Genomic DNA, 9,345 nt, shown 5'->3' on the forward strand with positions numbered 1-9,345 from the left:
TTCATCCTGGATATCACAGAAGAAAGGGGAATTAAATCGATAGTGTTCGAATAGCTAGGATTAGACATATGTATGGCTACATGGCCAAACTAGATTTTGGCAGCTGGGAAGTTAAGTTCATTGTCGGCAGGGCCAATTTCGGGGTAACAGCGGTGAGCATTGGGTTATAGGCGTGGATTTTTATACCCTTCACCACACTGTGGTACAGGGTATTATGTCTTTGTGCATATGTTTGTAACAGGCAAAAAGAAACGAGATAGACACATGGTTCCTTTTGAGAATATGCATAGAATCACTTTCTAAGTCGATATATGCATGTCCGTCCGTCCGTCCGTCTGTCTGTCCATGTTAAATTGTAAACAAAGTACATTTATGATCCGAATTGGATGAAATTTGGCATAGGTCACTTATTCGGCCCAAGGACGAACCCTATTGAAATTGGGAAAAATCGGTTCAGATTTAGATATTGCTCCCATATATATATTTAACCGATTTAATGTAAACGGTCCCTATATATCTTTCGATTTGCACGAAATTTGGTACAGCCTAATCATTTAGGTCTAGAATGACGTCTGCCAAGTTTCGTGAAAATCGGTCCAGATTTAGATATAGCTCCCATATATAGTTTCGTCCGATTTCATGTAAATGGTGCCCCAAAGTCCCTATATATCTTTTGATTTGCACGAAATTTGGTATAACGTGCTGAATTAAGTCTAGAGTGATGTATGCCAAGTTTAGAGAAAATCGGTCCAGATTTAGATATAGCTCCCATATATAGTTTCGTCCGATTTGATGTTAATGGTGCCCAAAGTCCCTATATATCTTTCGATTTGAACGAAATTTGGTACAGCCTAATCATTTAGGTCTAGAATAGTGTCTGCCAAGTTTCGTGAAAATCGGTCCAGATTTAGATATAGCTCCCATATATAGTTTCGTCCGATTTCATGTAAACGGTGCACAAAAGTCCCAATATATCCTTCGATTTGCACGAAATTTGGCATAACGTACTTAATTGACCCTAGAATGATGTCTGCCAAGTTTCGTGAAAATCGGTCCAGATTTAGATATAGCTCCCTTTTATTATAGATTGATTTTAAGTAATTGACGTACAATAGGAACAAAACGTTCTGAAATTAGTATAACCTAACCAGTGACAAGTTTGTTTGAAATCGCTCAATATTTGGATAGAGCTTCCATATATATTTTCGCCCGATTTCAAGTAAATTGGGCATCAAACTCCTCATGTTAGTCAGATTGACATCAAATTTTGCACAACTTACAAAATTGTGCATAGAATTACGTAGTTGCGTTTTCTAGAAGTGCAGACATAGCCCAACGGATGACCTATTTATATTTGTTTGAAGTCGATTGACATACTTTATGGATAGATCTAGGTAGATTCACATTTAGATAAATATCACATTTTTTTCATCCAATTTTATGTTATCGTCCTGTTTAATATACCCATAGTGGTGAAGGGTATCATATAGTCGGCCCCGTCCGACTTTACTACTTTCCTTACTGCTTTAAAGTATATTTTTTCTCAAACACCATCAGAGCTCTAGGCGTGGATTTTTTAAAGAATATTTTTTCTCAAACACCATCAGAGCTCTAGGCGTGGATTTTTTAAAGAATATTTTTTCTCAAACACCATCAGAGCTCTAGGCGTGGATTTTTTAAAGAATATTTTTTCAAATACCATCAGAGCTCTAGGCGTGGATTTTTTAAAGAATATTTTTTCAAACATCATCAGAGCTCTAGGCGTGAATTTTTTAAAGAATAATTTTTTCAAACATCATCAGAGCTCTAGGCGTGAATTTTTTAAAGAATATTTTTTTCAAATACCATCAGAGCTCTAGGCGTGGATTTTTCAAAGAATATTTTTTTCAAATACCATCAGAGCTCTAGGCGTGGATTTTTCAAAGAATAATTTTTTCTAATACCACAAGAGCTCTAGGCGTGGATTTTTCAAAGAATTTTTTTTCAAATACCATCAGAGCTCTAGGCGTGGATTTTTTAAAGAATATTTTTTCTCAAACACCATCAGAGCTCTAGGCGTGGATTTTTTAAAGAATATTTTTTCAAACACCATCAGAGCTCTAGGCGTGGATTTTTTAAAGAATATTTTTCAAACACCATCAGAGCTCTAGGCGTGGATTTTTTAAAGAATATTTTTTCTCAAACACCATCAGAGCTCTAGGCGTGGATTTTTTAAAGAATATTTTTTCTCAAACACCATCAGAGCTCTAGGCGTGGATTTTTTAAAGAATATTTTTTCTCAAACACCATCAGAGCTCTAGGCGTGGATTTTTTAAAGAATATTTTTTTTTTCAAGTACCATCAGAGCTCTAGGCGTGGATTTTTTAAAGAATATTTTTTCTCAAACACCATCAGAGCTCTAGGCGTGGATTTTTTAAAGAATATTTTTTCTCAAACACCATCAGAGCTCTAGGCGTGGATTTTTTAAAGAATATTTTTTCTCAAACACCATCAGAGCTCTAGGCGTGGATTTTTTAAAGAATATTTTTTCAAACACCATCAGAGCTCTAGGCGTGGATTTTTTAAAGAATATTTTTTCTTTCTCGTGGATTTTTTAAAGAAACACCATCAGAGCTCTAGGCGTGGATTTTTTAAAGAATATTTTTTCTCAAACACCATCAGAGCTCTAGGCGTGGATTTTTTAAAGAATATTTTTTCTCAATTTTTTAAAGAATACCATCAGAGCTCTAGTCTTGGATTTTTCAAAGAATTTTTTTTCAAATACCATCAGAGCTCTAGGCGTGGATTTTCTAAAGAATATTTTTTTCAAGCTCAGAGCTCTAGGCGTGGATTTTTTAAAGAATATTTTTTCTCAAACACCATCAGAGCAAAAAATCAATCAGCAAAATCTATTGTTGACCTCAGAACTAAACGTGTGGCCGGCTATTTTTCGCAACGATATAATTATTACAAAATCAAAAAGGGGTTAATAAACTTTAACCACAATAATTTTTATGTCGGCATTTTACATCCGGCGATAATAAAATAAACGACGACGTCGTTCAATAAATCAATAATTTCAATTTTGGGCCAGTCAGCAAAAATCCTGGAGCTAATTTTGTGAAGACCAACTATAATGACTATAAAATGTTATGAGTGAATACGAAAAAGGTACAGTTCAGACAGCACTCACTGATCGTCAAAAATCCAAAGCGAGGACAACAAGGACAAACACGACATGAATACTTTCAAACTTTTATTTGTGGTGGGTCTGTTGGCAGCTACTGCGAGTGCCAATCGCCAACATCATCAACATCAACAATCGCAGAAGTTAAAACCAAGCGAATGGTTCTCCCCCAAACAATTAAAAGATTGTCCATCACTGGATGATGTCACCGTTGAGCGTTTGGAAAATATGTCCTTGGAGGAAGGAGCTGAGACTTTGCGTACCATTTGTAAGTATACTTTTTTAATTTTCGAAGCCCTTGGTGCCTGGAACTCAATGAAATATTTTTGTTTTTAACTCTTCTCTTCTTTTAGACCACGTTTCCCACATCAACTATGACATGCAGCCATCGTATACACCAACTCCCAGCAGCATTCCCGTGACAATCTTCAAAAGCAATGGCGAAAAGGTCGAGACCACCTTGGACAAAATGGCCTCCACTGCCAAACAAATGCCCAAATTTGGCAAACAGGAGATTACCATTTACATTACCGGTGTCCCAGCTAAAACGGAAACTGTACACAAGGCCAATAGTGAACTTGTAAATGCCTATGTGGAACGTTATCGCCATCGTGCCTCCAAGACCGAAGAGGAAAATCCCAATACTGGTAATTTGGTGGTAAGTAAACAAAACCAACCACATTTTCCATGCATTCTCTCACAATTCCATTACAGGTCATTGATTTGGGTGAACAATTGTCCAGTGCCAAACGTTACGCCTTGTTGGATGTTGAAGAAACCGGTGAAAAGATTGCCGAAAGCATTGCCGATTTGATTGAAGAATGCAAGGTACCCCACAACATTGTCCATATTGTGGCCCATAATATTGCCGCTCATGTTGCTGGTGCCGCTGGTGAGGCATTCGAACGTCAAACTGGTGAACAATTTAGCCGGATCACTGCCCTGGATCCTTCCAAAATCTATGCCGAAGAATCGGATTGTTTGACCGGTTTGGCTCGTGGTGATGCTGAATTTGTTGATGCCATCCATACCTCTGCCTGGGGCATGGGCACAACCCGTCGTGTCGGTGATGTTGATTTCTTCCCCAACGGTCCATGCCGTGGTGTTCCCGGTACAAACAATGTTATCCAGGCCACTATGCGTGCCGTTCGCCTGTATGCTGAATCTGTCCGTCCCGGTCATGAACATAATTTCCCCGCCGTTGAAGAACGTTCCGTTGAGAATTACAAGAATTATGGTTGTGGTAAACGTGTCCATATGGGTCTGGCTGTTGACAAGAATGCCAAGGGTGATTTCATCCTCCAGGTGAATGAACAGAGTCCCTTCGGCCAACGTGCTCCAGCTAAACACAATAAGGAATGCCATAAATCTCATAGATCCTCTGCCACCTGGTCGTCGGAAAGAAATTAAATTCGAGCGGAAATCAAATTGCGTATCTATCAACTTCAAAGATTGTCAGAATCATTTCGTTTAGTATATTTCGGAAAAAAATAATTTTTGTACATTTTTTTATAAATAAATTGTTGGCATTGAGAAAATACTTCTTCTACATTTTTAAAATTTTTTTCAAAATATTTTAAAGGGCGTTCAGTCGTGGAACAATCTTTAAAAAATATTTTAAAATGACCATGCGAACATTTTCAAAGGCCCAATTAAGGCGTGAATTTTTAAAATAATAACTTTTTAAACCCCCAATTAAGGGTGGATTTAAAAAAATAATTAAAAAAAAAACAATTTTTTGATGGCCCAATTAAGGCGTGGATTAAAAAAATAATTAAAAAAATATTTTTTTGAAGGCCCAATAAAGGCGTGGATTTAAAAAATAATTTAAAAAACAATTTTTTGATGGCCCAATTAAGGGGTGGATTTAAAAAAAAAATTTTGAAGGTCCAATTAAGGCGTGGATTAAAAAAAAAATAATTTAAAAAAAATTTTGATGGCCCAATTAAGGAGTGGATTTAAAAAAATATTTAAAAAAAAATTTGACGGCCCAATTAAGGCGTGGATTAAAAAAAATAATTTAAAAAAATTTTTTGAGGGCCCAATTAAGGCCTGGTTTTTAAATACAACTTTTAACAGCTTAGCCCCAGTATAGTTCTCCAATTCAGACACCTATACATAAACAGTACATCGTAATCAAGCCAATTTTTATTTCTTTAATTCCTAGAGACCTTCATCAAATAAAAACCAATAAGGAAAGTTCAAAAGCCGACTATATGACATCCTTCACCACTATGGGTAATATATACAATATCCTGTAGATAGAACAGACATATCTTCTTTAGAGGACCTTGGAAATGGAATCGGGCGAAATTAAATGTGTGATTTACATAGATATTTCAACCTATAACAAAACCTCATAAACATATCATTGCGAATCTATGAAAAATTCTATGTCAATCGGGGAGACTTGGATTCTTTAGTGTACAATTAGTATAAAACCTAGCAAAATTATGTATGTAATTTTATCTCGTGTATATGGAACAGACGTAGGCTCCTCGGGAAACCATTTGCGTAAAATAAGATGAAAATATATATGGCAGATATATCTATATTTAAACCGATTTTCACGAAATATACAATATCGTGCAAATCGAAAAAATATAGGGGCTTTGGCGCACCATTAACATAAAATCTGTCGAAAATATATATGGGAGCTATATCTAAACCTCAAGCGACTTTCCCAAAATTTAACACGCATCATTCTAGACTTAATTCAGTACGTTATGCTGAATTTTCTGCAAATCGAAAGATATAAAGGGGCTTTGGTGCAATATTTACATTAAATCGTCGAATATATATATATATATATATATATATATATATATATGTGTGAGCTATGCTAAATCTTAACCGATTTTCACGAAACTTAACACACATCATTGTAGGCTTAATTCAATATACTGTGTCAAACTTAGAGAAAATCGAAAGATATATAGGTACTTTGGTGATCCATTAACATAAAATCGAAGGAAAATATATATGGGAGCTATATCTAAATCTGGACTGATTTTCACAAAACTTAGCAATTCAGAACGCTATGCCAAATTTCATAAAAATCGGAATCACATAAAATCGGACGAAAATATATATGGGAGCTATATCTGAATCGGAACCGATTTTTATGAAACTTAGCACACATCATTCTAGATTCAATTAAGTGCGTTGTGCCAAATTTCATGCAAATCGAAAGATATATAGGGACTTTGGTGCACTATTTACTTAAAATCGGACGAATATATGTATGGGAGCTATATCTAAATCCGAACCGATTTTTACGAAACTTAGCACACATCATTCTATCATGCCAAATTTCATGCAAATCGAAAGATATATTGGGACTTTGGTGCACCATTTACTTAAAATCAGACGAATATATGTATGGGAGCTATACCTAAATCTGAACCGATTTTCACGAAACTTAGCACACATCATTCTGGACTCTGGACTGTGCTAAATATCGTACAAATCGAAAGATATGTAGGGACTTTGGTGAACCATTTACATAAAATCGGACGAAAATATATATGAGAGCTATACATAAATCTGAAACGATTTTCCCCAATTTCAATAGGGTTCGTCGATTCCTTTTGCCTGTTACAAACATATGCACAAAGACATAATACCCTGTACCACAGAGTGGTGAAGGGTATAATTGTTCAAAACTCTTTTTATAATTTCAATTATTTTTTATTGTTTTTATTTTTTTTCAACTAAATTCTAACTATTAAAAAAAATTACAAAATTTCACAGTTCCAAAATTATTTGCCGGTTTTTTCGGTGCGAAAATACATTCCATGCCATGTTTCCTTAATAACTTTCATCATTGAAAGATTGTACAGATCTCTGTTGGGGAGCAGAACGTTTGCCAAATGGACTTTGTTCGTTGACTTCCAAAATGTAATCACCGGTGGTGTCACGACGTGTGGCAATACCCATATAGGCCCGCTTGCCATAACCTTCCTTGCTACGGTATTTCTTCAACGAGTTAGCTTCCAAGGCGGGGAAATTACGGCTATTACCAGGACGTACAGTTTCAGCATAGTAGCGGGTAGCACGAGTTTGAGCATCGATGACATTACGGCTTCCAGGAGTACCTTCGCATGGACCATTGGGGAAGAAATCAACATCACCAACGCGTCTGGTGGTGCCCATGCCTAAGGCAGAGGTGTGAATGGCATCGACGAAATTGGCAGATCCACGAGCTAGACCGGACAAAACTTTAGGGTTCTTGGCAACTTGACGGGCAGGGTCCAAAGCAGTAATGCGATCCAATTTGTGGCTGGTTATGTCACGGAAAGCTTTACCAGCGGAACCGGCAACATTGGCAGCAATACCCTGGGCAACAACATGCATATCCTCAACATCGACATCGCACTCCTCCATCAATTCGGCGAAAGTCTTAGCAATCATTCTTCCGGTTTCTTCAACGTTCAAGGAGGTATAACGTTGGACACTGTTGATGGTGTGACCCAAATCGATGACAACCAAATGACCACCAACTGGCTGTTCATTTTCCCACTTGGAGCTATCTTCATCCTTTGGTGGTTGGGGTTTTTGGCTGTAACGTTGAATGTAGGCTTGGATCAAACGGTTGTTGGCCTTCTTGACATCATCCAAGGATTGGGGTAAACCGGTAATGAAAACTGTGACTTCTTGTTCGCCGAATCGGGGCTTGTTCTTGGCAATATCGACATAGTTGTTCAAGTTGCAGGTTTCCTTTTCGCCCTTGTTGTTGAAAATGTAGACGGGGACATTGCTGGGGCTGGGCACAAAATTGGGCGTCACGGAGTAATCGATTTGAGACAAATGATCTGCAATAAAGAGGAAATAATTTGAATTTAATGTCTCCCACAGGAGCTAAGTACATCTAAAATACTTACAAATCTTGCGCACCAATTTGGCACCCTTCTCCAATGGCATATTTTCCAATTGTTCAAAGGTTAGCTCATCCAGGGATGGTGTACTTTCCAATTCACTGGGTTTCAACCATTGTGATGGCTTCATGTTGCTACTCTGGGAAGTGGGTGAGGCCAACGAGCCCACGGCCACAATGGCTACAAAGCCCAAAACTGCTAAAGGATTCATAATTGAGTTCGAGTTGATATTTCCAAGTTCCGCTAATATTTGCCGGACAACTTCAACTGTTTATTCCGAATGTTGAAATGTGCCTTTCACCTTCAAGGTAAGAGGTTTTTATAATAAAAAATTCATCAGCAGTATCATCACAGCCCGTGGATCTGTTTGCTGAGTAACTAAAATAATCAGTTTTTTTCTTTTTTTGCTGATTTAAACAAATTCGGTAATTTTGCTCAGGTTTGATATTTTTGTTTGTTTTCGTTTTCCTTTCGATTGGAAATATTAGCGTTCCCTTTGCATAGAAATAAACAAAATAAATTTTGCATACGTAATTACAAAGTAAAATTGCATTAACAAACAAAAAATCGGAACGGCAGCAACGGAAGAAGATCACTCACTACTACCAATCACCGTTGATGGGAAAATTTTCTATTCAATTCTTTACAATCACAATTGTTTAATTTATTCTAGATATTTTGGTTAAGGCAAGTGTCTAATTCTTAATAAATTTAAAACAAACTCATATATAAGCATATCCAAGGGATTACGTATGTGAAGATATATCTGGTTAAATAAGTTTATTTTTATAATCTCTAGTGGTATTAACATTACCACTATGATATAAATTTTAGAAAACAATTATTGGTCTATATACTCGATAATTTGTCTAACATATTTGAGTTGATCATGAAAATATATTCATGAAAGCCTATTCACTGACAAACATTTCTATATATATATATATACTAATTAATTTTTAAATATATTTTCTTCAAAAAAGAAATCCCATCCCTCTTTGAGAGACTTTCTAAAAATATTCATAAAAAATCCACATTTTGAGAGTATTTCTAAATATGATCTTACAAAAATGAACCAGTAAGGAAAGTAGTAAAGTCAGACTGGGCCGACTATATGATATGTATCCTTACAATTACATGTCAATGTTCTCTCGAAGGAACATACTCATGGCTTTTTACTAAATTTAATTTCATTAGGGCAGATTTAGAGTCGGCAGCTTACCATGCGACAAATTTATGGAAAACGATTTATATCAAAATTGTGCAAAATTTCTTGTTAATCGGATAAACATTATATGGGCA

General features: G+C 36.2%; 2 protein-coding genes across 2 annotated transcripts; one reads left to right on the forward strand and one right to left on the reverse strand.

Moving 5' to 3' along the window:
* The first annotated feature begins 3,217 nt into the window (after nt 1-3,217).
* On the forward strand, nt 3,218-4,576 carry LOC133330940 (vitellogenin-1-like). The gene is made up of 3 exons (XM_061539339.1): nt 3,218-3,434; nt 3,520-3,824; nt 3,881-4,576. The coding sequence occupies exons 1-3, from the start codon at nt 3,218-3,220 to the stop codon at nt 4,574-4,576; spliced, it is 1,218 nt and encodes a 405-aa protein (XP_061395323.1).
* A 2,398-nt stretch (nt 4,577-6,974) lies between these two features.
* LOC133330936 (vitellogenin-1-like) lies at nt 6,975-8,269 on the reverse strand. Its single transcript, XM_061539335.1, has 2 exons — nt 8,050-8,269; nt 6,975-7,980 (listed from the first exon to the last, which is right to left on the reverse strand). The coding sequence occupies exons 1-2, from the start codon at nt 8,252-8,254 to the stop codon at nt 6,977-6,979; spliced, it is 1,209 nt and encodes a 402-aa protein (XP_061395319.1). The 5' UTR covers nt 8,255-8,269; the 3' UTR covers nt 6,975-6,976.
* Nucleotides 8,270-9,345: the final 1,076 nt, after the last annotated feature.

The sequence above is a fragment of the Musca vetustissima genome, unplaced genomic scaffold (genome assembly GCF_032173495.1).
Source record: "Musca vetustissima isolate MV318-11 ecotype Yass unplaced genomic scaffold, APGP_CSIRO_Mvet_v1 utg58853, whole genome shotgun sequence".
In the NCBI taxonomy this organism is placed as follows: Eukaryota; Metazoa; Arthropoda; class Insecta; order Diptera; family Muscidae; genus Musca; species Musca vetustissima.

Excerpts from the sequence above, each read along its gene's own strand:
- LOC133330940 (XM_061539339.1), top strand. The coding sequence starts at position 3,218 with ATGAATACTTTCAAACTTTTATTTGTGGTGGGTCTGTTGGCAGCTACT. Across the intron at positions 3,435-3,519 it reads TGAGACTTTGCGTACCATTT|ACCACGTTTCCCACATCAAC; the intron begins GTAAGTATACTT and ends CTCTTCTTTTAG. Across the intron at positions 3,825-3,880 it reads CCAATACTGGTAATTTGGTG|GTCATTGATTTGGGTGAACA; the intron begins GTAAGTAAACAA and ends ATTCCATTACAG.
- LOC133330936 (XM_061539335.1), bottom strand. The coding sequence starts at position 8,254 with ATGAATCCTTTAGCAGTTTTGGGCTTTGTAGCCATTGTGGCCGTGGGC. Across the intron at positions 7,981-8,049 it reads CAAATTGGTGCGCAAGATTT|ATCATTTGTCTCAAATCGAT; the intron begins GTAAGTATTTTA and ends TCTTTATTGCAG.